Genomic DNA, 21,503 nt, shown 5'->3' on the forward strand with positions numbered 1-21,503 from the left:
GATCACAGTCCAAAGTGGTCCCTTGCAAAAGCTCACATTATCTGAAAAAACAAAAACCAAAAAGGCTACTGAGCTAGCTCAAGTGATAAAGCAATTGTGTAGTATCAGACCTCAAGTTCAAGCCTCAATACCACTAGTAAATAAGTAGATAAGAAAAAGTTATTAAGAAAGAAGATACACAGTCAATGAGATATGAATAATCGCTAAAATGAACACTGCATTGTTAACAAAGTGTTCAATATTATTATAAGGGACTAAGGAAAGAACAATGATAATATACATGTAATTTTTTAATACTCAATATACAATCAACATGTTCTGATCAACAATAGAAACCATATAAAAGAGAATCTTGCTTTCCATTTGTACAAATACTGTTTTTATCATTGCAAAACGTTACAGGTTAAAATGTACCACATATAGAAGCTATAAAGCTATTGTTTGAAGTTACTAACATAAAGTTATTACTATCTGATGTTAATCAGTTACATCATTGCTCTTTAATACCAGTCATTAGATCCAAGGGACGTACTAATTTCCAAGCAATTACACCATACTGCAAGATTATACTGTAGCCAAATTAGGTCAGTAGGTTTTAAAAAAAATATAAGGGAAAAAACCCATCTTAAATGTATATACTTGTTTTCTCCTCAGGTGGTAGGGAATGAAGTTCTACTAGTATTTCTGCTGATAATAAGCCAATCCGACTTAGACCACATAGGACATACTATGGTTTTGCAGATGCACATCGAAGAAGAAATCCCCCACAACTAATTGTTTCAGTTTTCATCCCAAGTATACTTTATGAAAGAAGCATAAAAATGTTTCTTAATGTAAGAATCTTCATAGGTTCTTGTTTCCATAAAAGTCCATCCAATTTTCTTGAAGTCTGCCCTTTGTAATATAACTCATAGGTCAGTTTTTCCTTCTGGGTTAAAGAACATCAACATGGGTCAGTATGTCTGTAGCAGGAATATTCAATCCCTTCATTTTACCAATTCATTTTTAGAGCCCAGGAAATGCAAGAGGTATGCTCTATACTTCCTTTGCAGTTTGGAGTTTTCACATCTGTAGAATTGACTGGCAAGTTCAAGTCCCCAGGGTAATCCCTGATCTGGTGGTTTTCAACCTTCACTGAGTATTGGAAGGAACTTAGTTAGGATCATTAAAAAGTACAAATGTCAAGACTTCACGCCTACAAAGAAATACACAGTTTCTGGCATAACTGTGATTCAAGAGTTTCTAAAACTGCTCTAGGCAATTTTATGATGCAGTCAAGATTGAAATAACTCTTCTTTAGCCTAATTATACTCATACTTGGTAAGACTGATGGAGGATTTCACAAACATAGTGAATAACTCAAATACGGTAAACATTATTATGGCTTTCCAGACACTTCTAGTCTATATTGGTAAATTGATATTAATTGTAAATATATGTATAAAAATAATTTGTATTAATGTCAGATTAGTATATATAAACCGACAATGTACTATATTATTGCTTTTCTTACATTTAAAGGGTCATGTTGGCAAGTGATCAGAGTTTGGCATGCCTTTGGATTCTTCTAGAAGTGAGTTCTGCAGTGATCTGTTTCCATTGACATTGTCCCAAACAGACTCAGTAGAGCCTGACTCATACTGGTATTAAACTAATGTGCTCCTGTCTACTTTCTATCAATAGCAAAATGGCGATTCTGCTATTTTCTGTGGCAGTGACCTAGCTTAGCTTTCTATGAAAGCTGTACCTTCCATAAGGGAGAAGGCAATTCCCTTGCTTCAATTTAATCCTTAGAAACAAAGATGTCAATTTCCAAGCTTGATTCTATTGCAGTCTTTCTAAATGGTTTCTTTTAGTAGAAAAATGAATTTCCTAAAAATATACTTTACAAAGTTCAGTGCTACATAAAGAGGACATATATCCTGCAAGAAAAGAAGTTACAAAAATAGATTTACATTGAAAAAAATCCTTTCTGAATGTGTCTTTAATAGTACAAAGATGTTTGTCTCTAATATGGCAGGTGTGGCTGGGAAAAGAGGCAGGGATTTCAGTTCAGTTAAGGTTTTACAGCACCCCTCCCCCCAGGCAAGGAAATACAACAGATCATTATGTTACAATAAAAATGAGTGCTTATCAAAAGAAATACAAGGTAGAGATTACTGGCAATTTCAACAGCTGCGTCTTAAGAGGGAATAGCTCATTCCAAGGGGAAAAATGGGAGAGGAAGAGATTGTTTTCCAACTTCTTAGAAAATGCAGAGTGTACCAGGATTTTTACTAAGACTTAGGTCTGTTATTTGCCATCTTCAGGATAAACTGGTGTTTTTGAGAATTCAGGAAAACTCCTAGTGGCCAAGTCTCAGGTATACCAGCCAGTGAAAATTGTTCTTTTCATGGCATATAGGACTCTCTACCCAGGCATGGTTTAGATATACCACAGGCTTGTAAAAGATCTCTAGGGAGACCTTGGAGCTGAGGGTTTCAACCCAGATTGTCTATTAGAATCAAACAGTGGAAACTCCGATTGGTCTGCAGGAATTGCTGATGCCCCACAGGTAATTCTAGTTTATAATGAGAGTGAGAATTGACAAGTCATTATTACCCAATGGCTTCATCCTACACATATGTAATGGAGAGGCTTGACATGAGTATCTCTCAGTAGAGAGCCCCAAGCAAGTACTAAGGCTCTCCCTTTTCAGGGCCTTCCTTTACACCTGTGAAAATTCTTGAACTTCAGGTTCACCACAGAATCGGTGCTTATAAAAGTCCTGGGCTTTAGAGAAACTCAAATCAGAATACTTTGGATTCTTCCCCAAAGGAGATTCCCATAGGCAGTCCTGCCTGAGAATAAATTCCTTGTGTGCCTATGTTAACTATGTCTCTTTTATGTCTGTAGTTTGAGGGTAAAAGTAGGATCCTAAAACATGAAATTAAAAACTCTGAGCAGATACCTAAACTTTTGTGATCATCGGCTGTAATACCACATGGTACCTCCACAGGGTTCCTACTTAGAAAAACAGTGGCAACCTGAACTCATGGCAAATGTGTAGAGTTTAATGATTTCATCTTTTTCTATCATGAGGTGATAAGCAATTTTCCCAGAATACAATGATTGATAAGGACTCCTTACGGATGATATGAGAGAACACAGTATGGATTGTGGCTCCCTAGAAATGATTTACTTTACCTTGAACTATTTCCAAAGCCCAGATTAGAAGTGGTATGAAGAGTGGTCTTTCAGGAACTGACTGAGGAAGAACTAGCCAACAGATGGTCTAGAAAGTGTGAAGGACTGGTTATCGATGAAGAAACATGGAGAGGACATTGTACAGGCTTTGAAATTGGACTAGTCAGGGCTATAATATGGACATTCTGGACCCTGTGCTGCTCCTCTCTTGTCCTACCCAATTTAGCCACTGTGGTCCCTAAAGAGGGACTGAGGCCTTGCAGCTCCCACAGACCCCCTTCTCCCTGCACAGATAGGAGAACATTTTGGGAAACTCAATGTTAGATTAATAACAACTAAATTTTATGCAGGAGAATGGGAATACACAAGAAAAGAAAAGCAAGCTTGAATAAAATTTGCCATTTTATAATGCTAGGTAGGAGACAGCCCTTCAAAGTACAAAAATATTAGAATTTTGTTGCTATAATTTGACTTATATCTACTCTCCCTAGAATGTTACTCATTCCGTTTACTAGTTTTGAAGACACATATGGCTACAATTTTTCTTTTACGTTCTAAGGGGAATAGATAATGGAAATGGTTTGCTGACAAGGCCAGGAAACCTCAGATTCTAAAAATACTGTTTAATCTTCTCACTAATCATTTTTTTTTAATAGATGAGAGGCCAAAATTCCCAGGAGGGAGGTAACATTTAGGGAGTTGGAGGATGCTACAAGCCTAGTTCCCAGGCCAAAAGGAACAATGTTAGAATGACTGATATGAATGGATTTCTCCGGCAGTTCTTTCCTCATCATGGCTTCTTTGGCTAGGAACATACTTTCCATTTCTCTGTTGCTAAGTCCTTGCTACTTTAAAGGTCTAATGGCAATGTTACCTCCTTGGAGCTCTCCCTTGTCTACCCAGGGAGAATTTCAGAATCAGGGATTTATTCCTTGATACACTGGAAAGAATTTATATAGACTAAGAATATTTAACCAATGGGTTACAAGGATGAGCAACTAGCTAGATCCTCTGGTGAGAGAGAAGTTGTGTTATGATAAAACCTTCCCTGAAATATCTGTAGAGGTTATGAAAACATTATATATCAACCTCAAATTCTACTTGCCTTTTTACCAGTTGAGTTCCTTTCTGTACTTAATGTTATCTTATCTTGGCACCCAGAGAAAAGCCCTACTATGAGCTGTAAATTATTGCATGCTCGCACCGAGAGGTTTTGGGGTAACTTACCAGGGAGAAACACATGCCCTTACAAGTCAAAACCTCCTAAAGGGACATGAAGGGAAGATTAATTCCATGAGTGGTCCAAACTAATTTTGGAGTATAGATGGACAAAATAAGAATTAAGAACAGTCTCATTCTGTGGTCTCATGATATGTGCCCCTAAAGGACTTGACACAGTTTAGCCAAGGCTAAAATTTGGAACCAGGTTCTTCTGTGAATGTCTTAATTAAGGGCAACTGGTCTGAACACTGAGGGGCTAAAACATAGCCTGTTAGTTATTCTTGATCTACTATCTTCTTCATGACCTCAACACAGGGAAAGCATATTAAGCTTCAAGACAATAGAATGGAAAAGAAACAAGTAAGTCTAACAGTAATTATTAGAAAACACTGGTGAACTAAAGGGAAATAAGTACCATGGACACATTGATACAAAAAACAGTCTGAGAGAGAATTCTTTCATTTCTTCTTTGCCCAGGAAGGGACAAAGTGGCTTATCCTATATATAGTACCTGCCATGATTTAATATAGTACCAATGAGGCCTGCTTAGAAATACAGGACTTCTTGTACATTTTGCTTGTCTTTCAATGGAAGAATCTTGAAGCAGTGCTGGTGGATTCAAGTGCTGGCTAGAAGAGTTGGAGTCCATGTTCCTTGGTTATACCTGGGCCTGGAATAATTTGGTGTAGCAAGTATTTCAGGCAAGCTTCTTCTGCCTTGGAAGAACCCAGTAAACCAATGTCCACAATGGCAATTAAACATCCCAACTATTTCCAAGCAGTACATATATATCTATATATATAGTCTCACCATAACCTCTGCTCAAATGGTCTTTTGTGGGAGCTTCACAGTTTGAAGACCAAGGAATGTACCTGCAATGTCCCAGAGGGAAGGAGTACTTCTGGGCTAAAAGAAAGGCTGATCAAAGTTAATATGGTAAAACCAGTTCATGGGTATGAGTTAACACAGGCATGTCTTTTAAGAGTAGAATAGCTGCCATGACTTGGCCCTGGGTCTCTGAAGAGTCTGGAAGTTTTATGGCTGATGCTACTACCCTCCATGGTCATGCTCCAATAAACTCACTGCTGGGTGGTGCTACCCGTAGGTACTCTGCATTTTCGGCTGTAGGGCCCTTAAAGATGCCATTTGGCTTGGAGTCCTTAGGAAAGAAGTCCTGCTGGTAGTCAGGGTTGTCCAGGCTAATTTGGTGGTTGCCCTTCTGGGCCCAGTGGGCAAGGTTGTCAAACATGCTGTTGCCACAGGTAGGCTGAGCCGTGTTGAGATACTCAGGGTTGCCCACAGCATTGCTATGGGGATTTTGGTAGTGTGGGTCCCTGCTGGTAGCTGGATGCAGGGGTTGGTTGTGATAGACAGGGTTCTGTACTGAGCCTGCTGGCCTTCTGGGAACGAATTGGTTTATGTATTCTGAAATTGAAAAACAAGAACAGGTGAAGTAATAAGGAAAGCATTACCCAGCAATCCCACAGCAGGATTCCATGGCTCCTGCCAATCCTGTGAATACCTTCATTGAGGCAACTCAGGACAAAGGCAAAGAAGCCCAAGGAATTACCGAAAAATAAATCCCCTCCCTCCCTTCTCCCCTCCCATCTCCCTTCCTCCTCCCCTCTTTTCTCCCCTTCCTCCTCCCTTTTCCTCCCCTCCTTCTCCCTTCCTTTCTTCCCTTCTCTTCTTCCTTTTCTCTTCCTTTCTTTTTATTTTGTCAGTACTGGGGTTTATACTTAGGGCTTTGCCTTTGCTGGACAAGTGCTTTACTACTTGAGCCATGCCCCAGCCCTTTTTTTTTTTTAACCATACTTTGTTTTTCATGTAAGATGTTACGCTTTTGCCCTAGCTAGTCTCAGATAGAGATCCTCTAACCTGTACCTCCCAAGAAGTTGGGATGATAGGTGTATATCACTACACCCAAATTGTTATTTATAGGATGTTTTTCCTGATCCTCCTATCTCTGCCTTCTAAGTAGATGTGATTATAGGAATATACCCAGTTATTTTCTGTACTTCTTGAACATTCATACATTCCACCTTTTGTAAATTAAAAGGTTATATTTAAGTGTGTATGTGTCACACATATCTGCATAGACACCATGCATGCATATATAACTCCAGAAAATTTATAGATCCATTTCTTAAGCAAACCCAGTTGTAATTTGAACTGAACACAAAAATCATGTATATATTTAGCCATTCTGTACTCACTCATTACTTACTCATGTCTAAAAGTTTGCTGTAGTCTCTACCTCTAGACCAGCTGGCAGGAAACAACTAGCTTGGGCCCCAGGGAAAGAAGATCAGAACCTGCTGGATGGGGCAGGGAAGCTTAGGTCTATGACTATGTCCTGAGAAATCTACTCACCAGGTGCAGGAAGGAAAATGTCATCTATGTTGTCCTCTGTCAAGGCACCAGTGGGGTCTGAGCTGTACCGCTGCAAGAAGCTGTCTTCCTTGACAGCACAGCTCTGCTGGGGAGGAAATTAGGGAGTGTGATTCTAATCAGTGATACTCAGCCTTCACTGCAGACAACTATCACCTCTAATCTCATTAATATGCAGATTCATGCTGGGTGAGGCCGTATCCTCCTGTAATTCAGCAGTGAATGGCTAAGTCAAGTGGGATCAGGCTAGTCTGGACTATACTATGAAACTATTTCCACAAACAAAACACAGATTCAGTGACTTCTGGGCCTGGGAATGTAGATTTCTGACAAGCCCCCAGGTAACATCCAAGCCACTGGGCTACAGTTATCAGAGCAAACAATGCTCTGGTCAGTAATGGATGGTCCTGCAGAGATGAAATGTTTTGTCACCTGATTTCTTCAATACAGTAGCCACATGCCACATGTAGTTACCAAACATTTCACGTTGTGTGAGGAACTGAATTTTGTATTTTATTGTTTGTATTTTAGTTTCCTTATTTAAAACTGATGTAGCCACATGTGTTATTATTTGAAATAACATTGTGATATGTGATAGTGAGTGGCTGGCCTTAAGATATAGGTCAAGGAAGTTACGTTGGGGGAAAGAATATGTAGGAAGAAAAGTCAATCCTCTTGGGGTTAAAATAGGTATTTTCCATAAATTATTAGGACATGATACTGAGCTGTTAATTTAATCTGGTTTGTTAAGTGTTCATACATACCCCATTTCTATTAATGCAAGCAACTGTGGAGTTATTGCTGGTTGCACTCTGAAAAAGAGACAGAAGCATCATGGTACACATGTACATTCTCACCCATTCACATAGAATGACAGAGGTGGCATCTCAAGGAATGGAAATATTTCAAGATGCTTCTTTTGTTTTGTTTTGAATCGTTAGAAAAAACAGGGCTGGTTAAAGCTGAACAGATTACAACCAAGTTATTGCAATAAAATATTACAACACTTAATTTTGTTGGTTCTGATTTTGACTTTACCATTTGATTAATATTTACTTCCTTGTGTCTATATGAGAGATATTAGATGGGTGCCATTTTCTCTACAATTCAATGTGTTCAAGTGGGCAGACACAGCTGGGCAGGGAGAGGAGGGAAAGGAGAGAGAGAGGAAAGAGGAGGATGAGAGAGGCATTTTGTACCAGAGAACTTAGAAGAGGAGTTCGAGATGTAGACGGGCTATTGAAGAAGCCCTGCTGGGGGATGAGGTACTCATCGGCATCGACAACATCTTCCATGTCCTCTTCATCCATCAAGGCACGATAAAAATTGGAGTCTGTAGGGCTTGGCAGGTGCATTCTTTCATCCCCCTGGTGCAGAGATTTTGAGACCATTAGACAAGGCCATGGGTATCCTGTCCTATTCCTAACTACTGGGGTACAGGATCGATTGTAAGAAGGTGCCTATATATTTACCTTCAGTTACTATGGGGTAGAGGTTGACTTTAGTTGCTATTGGAGTATGTCACCTGAATATTGAATTAAGGATCTATTGCAAGAAGGTACATAGCTGGGCACCAGTGGCTCACACCTGTAAACCTAGCTACTCAGAAGGCTGTGATATGAGGATTGTGGTTCAAAGACAGCCTGGGAAGAAAAGTCTATGAAGTTCTTGTGTCCAACTAACCATTAGAAAACCAGAAGTGGCTCAAAGTGGTAGAGCACTAGCCTTGAGCAAAAAGAACTCAGGGACAGCACTCAGGGCCCTGGTTCAAGGCCCTTGACCAACAAAAAGAAAAGAAAACAAAAGAAAAAAAACCTTAGTGATAGTACCCAGGCTCTGAGTTCAAGCCCTAAGACAGCACTCTCCCCTCCCCGCAAAAAAAAAAGAAGGTATCTATGTGTTTGCTTTTATGTTTGAGGTTGCATATAATTCAAACCCTGTAGTTCTCTGAAGTGTAGCTACTTCTCCCAGTACCTATGGGTACCTTGGAATAAAACATGAAAAGTTCTTTGGATTGTCTGAAAGCCTCCAAAGAAAATGTAAACATCTCAGGGAAGAGTGAGAAAAGGAAGAAGTAAAAGCATTTGCTGTGTAATGCAAGTGCTAGGCAAAGCTCCCCATAGATTATTTTACTGCAACTTGCTTTTTCCAGTTCACTTATAAGTTAGGTAAGGAGATAGCTGGGCAGGATTGCACAAGGAGACATGGGGTAAGACGCTCAAGGCTGTCCTGCTTCTCTATATGACCATGCTAGGCACTGTGAGATGACATAGGAGTGGAAAGGGGAGGCTGTCTCTGAGTAGGACAGTTTAGATAGAATGGTTATAAAGAGTTGATCCATTGTAACAATGAGATGTACAAGACACTATGTTAGAAATGAACTTTACAACTTCGGGGGTAGGGAGGTAGGAGTTGGGGAGGTGGGAAGGGCAGGGATGGTAGGGGAAAAACAAAGGAGGGGGTAACAATGCTTGATAGGAAATATACTCCTTACCTTACTAATGTAACTATAACCCCTTTGTACAGTATCTTTACAATAAAAACATATATATATATTAAAAACAAACAAAAAACCCCAAAGAGTTGGGTGATGTGGTGGTATCCATTATTGAATCCCACTTAATTCTTAAGCAGAGCAGTACCCTTAACTGAGGCTGCTGTAATGCACAGAATGTAGTAACATGCCCCGGAAGGAAGAAGCCATATTGGCACAGGACAGGGCCCAGTGATGCTCACTGGAGAGATTTTGCCAATGGATGTGCATACTCTAGCCCGATACCTGAATGACAAGGTAGCGCTGAGGGTCTCTGGCCATTTTGGAGAATTCGACAATCAGCTCACGGAACTTGGGGCGGCTGTCTGCATCTATCATCCAGCCTGAGAAAGGAAGTGAAGAAAAACAAAGCAATTAGGACCCTGGGAGACATGGCCAAGACAATGCTGCTTAGAGAAAGCACTTCAGATGAAATTCTGCTCGACAAACAGTAAGTGATGAATGAAGAAATCTAATTTTCACGATAGAGTTTTTGGTGCTGTTCCACTAGCACTGATCACTGTTTAAGAAGACCATGATAACAGTATTTTTGAATCAGAATGACAAATCCTCTGATTTTCCCACCTCTGCATAGGATCAGCAATCTTGAGTTACCAGCTTTAATGACATAGTCGTATAATGATGTACTTGCTTCTTTGTGTCCAGGCTCTTCACGACTCCATTCCACATTCATCCTCAGCACCCTGGTTTCTACTCAAGCTTGAAACCAGATTCAAATTCGAAAGGCATCAAGGTTATAAGGAACCTGGACTTGGAAATGTCTCCAGTCTCGTTCCTTTATGGCGCTTTATATTCAGTCATCCTTCAGACAAGTGACAGAGCTGGCTGTCTCCGTGCCTTCCTATTTATTTATTTACTTATCTCGCGCAGTGCCGGGGGTGAAACTGAAACCCAAGACCTTGCAGTGCTAGTGCCTTCCTTATGCGGATACTTGTGGCATCATGCTGTTGCTTTTGATTACACAGTGATCTAAATCTAGAGTCAGCAACCTGGAGGGAAGCTGTCGACTGGAAACCCTCGGGTCTCTTAAGGGTTCACATTTATTTTCCATTAGCAGGATGTCAAGCTATTTCAGGCCAGACTGCTATGTGACCTGTGACAAATCATGTGACCTCTTTGGACCCAGCTTTCTCAGTCCAAACCGAGGCAGTGAAAATAGATGAACCCTATGTTCTAAAGTTCAGAAAGGAATGGATATTTACATGAGCTTGGATCTGTCATAGTCCCTGCTGCCTTCTGGTACAAATGCTTATTACACATTATAATGTTGCCTGAAGAGCACAGTGCACTTATAATTCTAATGGAAAGAATGGTATCAGGCAAATTACACCCTCTTATTTCTGTTAGAACATTTAAAGCTACACTTTAGGAAACCTACTGTGAATCTGCTGTTTGAAAGGTTTAACCCAAAACAGAAATATTGATTCTATCAGCCTTCTAAGGTTACTCATTGTTAGATATTTAAAAACATTCTGGTATCAGGCTTCCAACTGCAAGGCCATTCTATTTCATTGAGCAACTCAAGAGAATGGAGTATGTTGGTGTAATAGTTTACAGAAGACTTCAATTTTATTCATTTGCTTGTAAACATAGACAAATGTCAGGTCACACTGCTCAATGAGTCAAGCAAGTGCTTTCTGAATAATGCTTGCAATGGGTATTTGTGAATGTGTAAAGAATGTGATGACATTTCTTCAGGGAACAGAGGCCTTGGCTGTTTGGCTAAGAGCAGCAATGCCTTTGCAGTTTCAATACAGCATTCTGCGTGCCAAGGTCCAGCTACATGGTGGTGAATGGCTACCCTGGTTACTCACACTTGACCATGATCATGTAGACATCAATAGTGCAGATGGGTGGCTGTGGAAGGCGCTCTCCTTTCTCCAGGATGGATGAGATTTCACTTGCAGGAATTCCATCATAAGGCTTGGATCCAAAAGTCATCAGCTCCCAAACTGTGACTCCTGAGCAGACAAAGCAGCAAACAAAGACAGTATTTAATCCTTGCTATTATTGTGGCTCAGTGTTTGAAAATCTGTTTCTATAGCTTTGGATAAATTAACTTGAATTTTCACTTTGTATTGACTTCGCCTATCACGATGGTGAGGACTGAGTAAGAAATACAACTGAAATGTTTAGCACAATGCCTATTGACTTCGCCTATCATGACGGTGAGGACTGAGTAAGAAATACAACTGAAATGTTTAGCACAATGCCTAGAAGATAGTAACTAACCAGTACATGGTAAGCCAATAAGAGAATAATGAAAACTCGAACTGAAAAAGTTCAGGTGCATCATGGAACAGAACTTCATACTCACACATATGCCCTAAATACCTTGTCTGTAGCAGTGTAAAGATGCAGATTATGAACTAAGAAATAAGCTTTATTTTGAACCATGATCCTCAGATCTCAACCTTCTGAATAGGTAGCATTATAGACACGAGCCACTGATTCCTGGCTAAACTGAATGTTTTAAAATAATAAAGAGATGAATAAAGAAGCCTATGTACTTTGTGATAAACATACAGACCTCATAGATATGAGGTTTGACAGAAGTCAAACAGCTATTGTGAATAAAAAAATGAAAGTAGTGATAATTTTGGAGTGAGTGTTCTCTTTCTTATGTTTTATTTTTCCAGAGAAGCCTTGTGTTCTGAGGGCCTTTCCTTCCCCATGCCTCCTTCAATGAGATTGTCTGCTTTGCAAATGTACAAATGCTCTAGAGAGCTTGTGTCTTTCTTAGCTCCTCCTGTCTTCAAATTTTTATTTTTGTTTTTTGTTGTTTTGTTTTTTCTTTATTCAGTCGTGGGGCTTGAACTCTGGGCTTGGGCACTGTCCTTGTGCTCGTCAGCTCAAGGTGAGCGCTCTACCACTTGAGCCACAGTGCCACTTCCTCCTCAAATTTTTAGTGTTTGAAGTATTAAAGATTTTTTACTTTCAGGTGAGGGATGAGTAACTTACAAATTCTGCAAATATTCACTAATTTGAAAAATTGTCAAATCTAGAACACTTTGGGTCCTGAGCATTTTGAATAAAGAATACTCATATTGTACCCTGGACCTGCTTGGAGTTTCTGGAGGCCATTCCAACAATGACTTTCCTCAATCAATAATATACTAAGAATGAAAAGTGAGGAAAGTAATGATCCAGGGATGAGAAAATTTATTCATATTTCTTCCCCCACATAAGGACTTAGAGGAAGAATTTCTAATTTCCAAATGGATAAATTCTACTCCTATTAACTTTGATGACTTCCTCCTCCTCCTCCTCTTCCTCCTCTCCTCCTCCTCCTCTCCTCCTCTTCTTCCTCTTCTTCTTCTTCCTCTTCTTCTCCTTCTCCTTCTCCTCCTCCTCCTCCTCCTCCTCCTTCTCCTCCTCCTCCTCCTCCTCCTCCTTCTTCTTCTTCTCCTTCTTTCCTCCCCCTTCCGTCTCCCTCTCCCTCTTCTTCTTCTTCTTCTTTCTTCTCCTTCTCCTTCTCCTTCTCCTTTTCCTTCTCCTTCTTCTTCTTCTTCTTCTTCTTTCCTCCCCCTTCCCTCTCCCTCTCCTCCTCCTCCTCCTCTTTCTTCTTCTTCTTCTTCTCCTTCTTTCCTCCCCCTTCCCTCTCCCTCTCCCCTCCCCTTCTTGGTTGTGGGGCTTGAATTCTGGGCCTAGGCACTGAGCTCTTTTGCTCAAGGCTAGCACTCTACCACTTTGAGGCACAACACCACTTCCAATTTTCTGGTGGTGAATGGGAGATAAGAGTCTCCCATTTTCCTGGTGGGGCTGGGTTTGAATTGCAATCCTTAGATCTCAGCTTCCTGAGTAGCTAGGAGTACAGGTGTGAGCCACCAGCACCCAGCTTAGACTTCTATATGTGCACACTGAGTTCTTTGGGGATGGCAGAATGGTGAGCACCTATAATGTGTGATGGAATATGAAGGGACTAGAAATGGTATGAACTCTTTCTCTTTCCTCAAATCTTGATTGAAACATACTATGATCAAAATTTATTAAAATGAATGTTTTGCCTTGTTCAGAAGCTAAAGAGTAGAGTAACCGTGTCTGTTTTAAGACGTGAAGTGTGGGTTGGTATATTCTGGCTGGTCAGAGTCTGGAGAATGAGGGCCAGGATCACATGGTATTATTGGAAAGGTGGCAGGCCAGATGGTTAATAATCTTGTTAGCCATGGTTAGAAGAGCAGATTTTATTTGAAAGCTATTAGAAAAGCAAAGAAAGGTGCAAAGCAGTGAAGTGAAAGCTCAGTACACTTTAGGAGAGGAAAAGATGGGTGAAGAATGGGAAAGGACAAGACCAGTGGTATTGTCATTCTGCCCACAGGGAAAGCCAGGGACCACACTTTCATGACTACTTGCAGTACCCAGGAGCTCCAGCTCTTGGAGAACTGACACATGTTGAAAATGACTGGAAGTAATATGGAAGAATATATTTATTTCACTCTGTGTCATTAATTGAGGATGCTCAGCTTTTAGGTATACATCCATCCGAAAAAAAATAAAGACCCATGAAATGCATATAATATATATATTCTTGAGACAAATGGATGATCTGAATAATTTTTCTTTTTGTCAATTTTGCTCTCCTCAAATTCAAATTTCCCAGGGAGGTTAGGTGCCCTTCTTCCACTTTCTATCACTCCTATTGTAGGAGATGACTGAGGATAATCGCAAATATTTTCCAACTTTTCTGGTTGAAACTTGAGGATGAAATATGGCCATATAGGCTGACTGCCCAGCACAGCAGAAAAGGACATGTAACAGTGAACATTTCTTAACAGGGAAAGAACATGGACATGAGATGCAGGTTTAGGAATAGGGGACATTTTGTGAGGATGAGACTACCCTGGGTCTGGTTGCATTGAGATTCAGGGGGGAAAACAGTCATCTCATGATATGATAGTCCTTTTTAGAGCAAGAGGCAGTAACTATTTCTATTATTATTATTATTATTATTATTATTATTATTTTGGTTGTGGGGCTTGAACTCAAGGTCTGGGCTCTATCCCTGAGCATTTTTACTCAAGGCTAGCACTCTACCACATTGAACCACAGCACCACTTCTGGTTTTCTAATGATTAATTGGAGATAAGAGTCTCACAAACTTTCCTGCTTGGGTTGGCTTTGAACTGCAATCCTTAGATCTCAGCCTCCTGAGCAGCTAGGATTACAGGTGTGAGCCACCGGCACCCTGCTATTTACCTTATTATATTTTCTTCCTGCAGCCATCCTCACAGTCACTCTGAGTCTAGCCACTTCTCTAATATACAGAGGCCACCAAGCATTACAGGAAATATTAGCCATGGAGTCAGTTCACCAGAAAACCTACTGGGAAATTGTTCTATGAAGCCATCTTTGTTATCTCTCTTGTGTTCACTTCAAAGTCATAGCAAGAATTCATGCTTGGTTTGATTTCACAGGCAGAGACATGTCCCGAATTCCAGTTCAACCTTCTTCCCATAACCTCTATCTGCCACACCAAGTTGAAAAATTTCTTTAGTAATATTTAGTATGGTAGTCAGGCTCAATTTCTTATACTGGATTTTCTCAGTATAGTAGACAGGCAGCAAATATTACATTATTGTTAGCCATTGTCTTGAAAGAAAAGACTTGCTTGTCAGAGCATGTAATGTAAATTAACCAATAATAAATGCTTGCTTAGCTTCAGTACAAATTCATTAACATCAAGATTTAAACTCACCGTAGCTCCAGACATCACTTTGGTGGGTATAAATCCGGTGTAAAATTGATTCCAAAGCCATCCACTTGATAGGCACCTTGGGATAGGGAGAGAAAAAGCAATGACAACTATTTAGCTTCCCCCTGTTCAAAATAATTAAATCCCTCTAAGGACAATTACAAATGACTGTGATCCTTCCTGCCCTGGCTTCAGGCTGAGGGGTGGTTCCTACTTGCAAGGGATTAGAAATCTACCAGAGAGCAGGCTTGTACTGGGAGGCCCCAGAATCTGCTTTATGAACACCTGGACTGGGCCTTTTGGACCACGTAGTTGTCTGGTAAGCTGAAAGCCCTTTCCGTTCAGTGGCTTTAGCATCCCAGTATTTGAGTGTGTTTTCAGGGATTAAAGTCATAGGGTTGATGGCTGCTTGGAACCAAACAGGCCAGTGTGAAACTGAGGTGCAGCAGAAGGCATACTGAAAGCCTAACTGGGCCATGCACCTGTCACTGCAGTATAAGTGTGCTGGGAAACTCTAAGCCAGAGATCGAGAAGTTCCCCTCACTGCCAGAGGAGACACAGAAACCCCAGAGAATTACCATAACATCATAGGGAGCTTTTAGTATATCTGAGCACTGTGTTATCAAATCAACCATGAGATTCTCCAGCTGTTTTTCTGAAGGGTGCTTAAATCCCAGAGGGGAAGGTTGAGACCTAATTTCTGCTAGCTACTACCTGGAGATGAAATTGACAATATTTGGCTTTTGAATGTATTTCCCAGCAGAGAAATAGCTCATGCCTGTAATTCTGGTTACTCAGGAAGCTGAGAGCTGAGGCTCAAGGTTTGAAGCCAGCCTAACCAGAAAAGTCTACGAGATTCTTATTTGCAATTAACCAACCAAAAGCTGGAAATGGAAGCCATGGCTCAAGTGGTAGAGTACCAGCCTTGAGTGAAAAAGCTAAGGGGAAGTGCTCAGGCCTTGAGATCAAGCACAAAACAAAAACAAACAAACAAAAAGGCATCTCTATTCTCACACACATAGCAAATCCCAGTCCCAAAGCTAAAGAATACTCTGGTTAGACCCTGGAAGTGGCGGCAGCTGCTGTAACTATACCCTGAATGTTTGGTAAATGCCCCCTGTATCAGTTAGGAACTACAGCAAAGAAGTACAGAATCTGGTCTCTTGTCAGGAAAACGGTTGTTCCCTGAACTGTAGTCAGTGCCTTACTTTGCCTCCTTCTGCATGGTATTCTTTCTCATCAGCACCAAGCAGTTTGGCCAGCCCAAAATCTGTGATCTTGACATGCTGTGGTGTCTTCACCAGGACATTCCTGGCTGCCAGGTCACGATGTACCAAGCGCCGGTCTTCTAGATAGTTCATACCCTGAAATAGATAGGACCCCAAAGTGAGAAAGTGAATTGCTTGGGAGACTCCCATTGTCATGAGAAGATGGATAGTACTCATGAACTTGAACTTGTTGTCTAGTCCATACAAAGCTCTCCTGTTGCACTTATTGATGTCAAGGACCATGCTGAGGCTATCCTTGTATTTCACTTAATGGACACATTAACTTGTAGAGGGTAACCAATATTAAGTAGTGATTGAGCCAGGGCATTGGTGGCTCACACCTGTAATCCTAGCTCCTCAGGAGGTTGAGATCCGAGGATCACAGTTCAAAGCTATCTTGTGCAGAAAGTCCATGAGATTCTTTATTCTCAATTAGCCACACATAAGCCAGAAGTAGAGGTGTGGCTCAAGTGATAAAGTGCTAGCCTTGAGCAAAAAATCCCAATGAGAGTATAAGGCCCTGAGTTCACACACACACACACACACACACACACACACACACACACACACACACACACACACACACACACACACACACACACACACACACACACACACACACATCCAATGAAGGGATAAAAAGATAAGTACAGGGAGCTGTAGCTAACTGTGGATCATGGAATTCTCCTTCCAGATACTCTGCACAAGGAAAAGGGACCAGTGACAGAGCAAGAGCTCAGATGCTAGGCACAGACCAGGGATTGGTGCTTGCTGGAATTTTCCAGTGTCATCTGCCAGGCTTTGCCTTTCCCATACGATATCTACATAATAATGCCAACCTCACCAGAGTCTGGCAAAGCAGTGTTTCATGGTGGATTTAAGGTACACTCTCATTATATCTTTCTAGATTATCTTAGATGAGTCACTTCCCACAAAGAACATTTTGCTTAGTTTTTCTTTCTGATGTTATATAGTTATTTATTTATTTACTTTTTTTTTCTTTTTTTTTTTTTTTGGGACCTATCATGGGGCCTGAACTCTGGGCCTGGGCGTTGTCCCTCAGCTCTTCAGCTCAAGGCTAGCGCTCTACCACTTGAGCCATAGCGCTACTTCCAACTTATTTCTTTTTGCTTATGTGGTGCTGGGGAATCGAACCCAGGGCCTCAGGCATGCAAGGCAAGCGCTCTACCACTGAGCCATTTCCCAGCCCCCTATTTATTTATTTTTGTCAGTAATGGGGCTTGATTCAGGGCCTAGGTACTGTCCCTGAGCTTTTTTCTTTCAAGGCTAGTGTTCTACTATGTTGAGCCACAGGGCCACTTGTGGTTTTCTGGTAGTTAATTGGAGATAAGAGTCATGGGCTTTCCTGCCCAGGCTGGCTTTGAACTGCAATCTTCAGATCTCATCCTCCTGAGTAGCTAGCATTATAAATGTGAGCCATTGGCTCCTGGATGTTTGTTATTTTTATAAAAAAATCAGTACCATATGCATATTGTGTATGGTTTTATAAGGTGATGTCCCTACCATCTCCCTGGCTACCTCCACAACTTTATATAATAATGAGAATCTCCACTGTAACAATGAGAAAGAAGGCATATTTGGCATTCTGCTGGCATAGTATCCAAGGAACAGTGAATTCTTAAAAATATTATCCTTGCCTATAATAGTCTGGTCTCCTTGTCACAGGTTTCTCTGTCCTTGCTGGCTGACTTCTGATTCTGCTTGCTCTGGGCTGGCCAAGCTAGGCCAAGCTCCCTTGGGCTTTACCCAGTTGCATCTTGGCAGCCAGCCCCATCTTCTCCAGGGCTAGGCAGGCAGGTAGGGGAAGCTGAGCCAGGGTCACATCTGCCACAGTCTTTTGTACCTCCTTCTCCATTTTCTCCTACTTACTTACAAATGAATCTTTCTTTCTGAACCAGGAGAGTGGGATACGTTTCTGAATTCTTTTAGGGCTGACACTCATGAACACAGAAGAACTTGCCAAAGTGCACCAAATGGAAATGTGTAGGTTTAACCAATTCTGTTTTGCTTTCAGGTTTTGTCGCTATGGAGGGAATATCACTATAATGTACTCGTTACTTGTAGAAAAGGACAGTTTCCCAAATATTCTGGCTAATGCTTTGATTCTTTTTGTATAGACAACAGGTAAATATTATAGGCTTACATTATTAAAGTAAAATTACAAATACGCTATGAAGGTCTTATCTATGAAAGTAGAATCTCACAAAGCTGCTGTTGGAAATTAGTTTTTGAGTGTCATTGTGTGTGTGTGTGTGTGTGTGTGTGTGTGTGTGTGTGTGTGTGTGTGTGTTCACATACATGCATGTGTGCCTGTCTTGGGGCTTGCACTCAGGGCCTGGGAGCTGTCCCTGAGCTTTTGTGCTCAAGGCTAGTGCTCTACCAATTGAGCCATAGTTCCACTTCTGTGTTTTTGATATTTTAATTGGAGATAAGAGTCTTATGGACTGTTTCTGCACAGGTTGGTTTTGAACTATAATCTTTAGGTCTCAGTATCCTGAGTAGCTAGGATTACAAGCATGAGCTACCAGTGCCAGGCTGAGGGTCATTTTGACAGCTATAATGTTTTCCTCTTCTTGGCAAAAACAAATTAATTGCTTTCCATGTCTAATGTCCATATAGAATACCTATTTCCTTTCCCCTTTTTATTACTTAAAAAGCTCTTAAATGTTAAAGATGCTTTTTTTTTTTTTTGGTCAGTCAAGAGTCTTGAATTCTGTGTCCCTCAGCTCTTCAGCTCAAAGCTAGTGCTCTACCACTTGAGCCACAGTGCCCTTCAGTTTTCTGGTGGTTTATTGGAGATGAGTCTCATGAACTTTCCTGCTCAGGCTGACTTTGAACTGCAAGCCTCAGATCTCAGCCTCCTTGAGTAGCTAGCATTCCAGGCATGAGCCACCAGCACCTGGTGATCTCTGCTCAATTTTAATGCTTCTCAAGATTTCCAGTGTGCCAGGAAATAAAGATTACTTGGACTCACGTCTATTCAAGAAGAAACTAAGGGTTTCTTTTGGTATATAGCCTTCCAAGTAAGGAATTATTATTTAGGGATGGGATGGGTGTGGAAAGAGAAGAAGCTGAGAAAATGCTAACAAATACAGGGCTCATTCCCCCAGCCCCCCCACAGTCCCACTCCCTTCCCAGTCTCTCTTACAATCTGTCTTTAAAGGCTGGCTCTTTCTTAGCCCCTGTTTCCCCTTTGATTTAAGACATGGTGGCTGTATTCTGTGATTTGGTATCCCTGCCTTTTATTATAAAAGAGCAAGGCCTCTATTCATTAAAATGTGACGAACTCCTCCCTGATTGAAAAGGGTTGATTATGCTTGGCTTTTTGCCTGGGTAGACCTAACCTCTGCATTCCAGCTGTATTAGCTCATGGCTTCTCTCTATTTTTTCTTCTCCATCCCTTTCCTTCTCTCTCTTATCCTTGCTGTCTCCTTTCCTCTCTCCTCATTCATTCATTTCCTCTCCTCTCATTCATCTTTTCTCTTCAGGAGCACAAACCTATAGTAACACGTCACACATCAATCCCTTGACCAGTCAGTCAGCTATCAACTCCTTCCTTTCTTCCTTTGTTATTTTTTTCTTTGTCTCTTCATTAAGCTCACAAGCAGGACTTCATAGAACATTTCTAATTTCATTTGGTCTTCAGTACTAACTTTCATTTTTTTTGGGGGGGTCCTGTCATGGGGCCTGAACTCTGGGCCTGGGCGCTGTCCCTCAGCTCTTCAGCTCAAGGCTAGCACTCTACCACTTGAGCCACAGCGCCACTTCAGGCTTATTTCTTTTTGCTTATGTGGTGCTGAGGGATAGAACCCCAGGGCCTGATACATGCAAAGCAAGCATTCTACCACTGAGCCACCTTCCCAGCCCTTTCATTTGGTTTTTTAAATGATTAAAAAAGGATTTGGTACATGTTTTGATAATTTGTTGAAAAATAATTGAGGGACCAAATGAATGAATTATAATAATAGTGGCTGATTTTATGCACAGAGGATGTACCAGCCATTCCCAATATATCCATGCAAAGAAACACCTCTCCATCCAGTACCTGCCAGAGTTCAGAGGCTGGAGATTGGAGGCTTCTCAGAGAAGTCCTCAGATCGTAGAGGATGATAGGGACTGTACCCTTAACTCCCCTGCTTTGGCCTTCTGCTGGGCAGAAGCTGCTTGGGTTACCAAAAACAAAAACAAAAAAAAACCCTTTAGCAGCTTGGCCTACTGCCTCAGAGTAAGCCGTGTCATTGTATGAATGTAATAAATCCAACTGAGCTCTGCCTGCCCTCCCTGCAACTCAGGCTCTGGGATTTAAAGCAACAGCTCAACTTCATTACCGCCCTGAGTTTTCCTCAGAACAGCAGTCTTTGGAGAACCCTGGGAAAGCCAGAGAAGAACTCCCACAGATGCTGGCACACCAAGTCATCGGCCAGAGGGTCTGAAATCAGGAACAAAGAGATTAGACCCATTTGAACTGAGATAAAATTCCATCCATGGGTCCCTGTCCCACACTCTTGAAGTAGTTTGGAAGGTTATCTCTGTTTCAGTGGAGTTATATTTTAACCAGTCTCCAGATAAGAGCTGTGATATTACTTATAAACTCTTAGAATCTAAACAGAGGCCCACAGGAAGTAATATCAGCAGTTGAACACCCCCCCCAGTCGCGCCCCCCCTCCCCTCTGTGGGGTCCCTTGGGAAGTCATTTCCTGATTTCTTCTCACTTTAATTGAATCTACTGTGTTTATTTATTGTTTAAAAGGATGACAGGACAACTAGAATGAATGTTGAAATACTGACGTTTTAAAGGGAAATTTGAAGAGCTACACTGGAACTTTAATATCCAAAAGACAGGCCTAGGGATGTGCTTCACAAGGATATCAAAGCTTTTTTCTGGCCCAGTAACCTATGAAACAAGAAAGGACTGGGGGTGGGGTGAGGGGGTGTGACCTTTAAAGACTGTTTTCCCAAGGGCTGTTTGCATCCTACAAGTCTTGGGTGGAGTTCAGAAACAGAGCCTGGAACAAGACCCATTTTTCTTCTGTTTTATAAACTACCATGTGGAAAATCCCCAGTGAGCACAGAATTAGCTAGCCTGGAAATGGCAGGCAGTATGATGCGTGACCGGAAGTACGAATGGGGTCCATTGGCTTACCCACCATTGAGTCCCAACCCCTGGAAG

At 41.2% G+C, this 21,503-nt stretch overlaps 1 protein-coding gene across 2 annotated transcripts in view; it reads right to left on the bottom strand.

Moving 5' to 3' along the window:
* Nucleotides 1-291: 291 nt before the first annotated feature.
* Nucleotides 292-21,503, bottom strand: part of Egfr (epidermal growth factor receptor) — a 199,349-nt gene continuing 178,137 nt past the window's right edge. Inside the window, exons 21-28 of one of the 2 annotated variants that reach the window (XM_069995962.1) lie at nucleotides 16,253-16,408; nucleotides 15,048-15,123; nucleotides 11,167-11,313; nucleotides 9,578-9,675; nucleotides 7,998-8,165; nucleotides 7,563-7,610; nucleotides 6,781-6,883; nucleotides 292-5,832 (exon numbers count right to left, since the gene is read on the bottom strand). In XM_069995962.1, the coding sequence (XP_069852063.1) occupies nucleotides 5,471-5,832; nucleotides 6,781-6,883; nucleotides 7,563-7,610; nucleotides 7,998-8,165; nucleotides 9,578-9,675; nucleotides 11,167-11,313; nucleotides 15,048-15,123; nucleotides 16,253-16,408 (1,158 nt within the window). In that variant the 3' untranslated portion in view covers nucleotides 292-5,470. Of the gene's footprint in view, nucleotides 5,833-6,780; nucleotides 6,887-7,562; nucleotides 7,611-7,997; nucleotides 8,166-9,577; nucleotides 9,676-11,166; nucleotides 11,314-15,047; nucleotides 15,124-16,252; nucleotides 16,409-21,503 lie in introns of both variants that reach the window. The other variant, XM_069995961.1, reaches the window with a different exon arrangement.

The sequence above is a fragment of the Dipodomys merriami genome, unplaced genomic scaffold (assembly GCF_024711535.1).
Source record: "Dipodomys merriami isolate MVZ:Mamm:240054 unplaced genomic scaffold, mDipMer1.0.p SCAF_5, whole genome shotgun sequence".
NCBI classification, from domain to species: Eukaryota; Metazoa; Chordata; class Mammalia; order Rodentia; family Heteromyidae; genus Dipodomys; species Dipodomys merriami.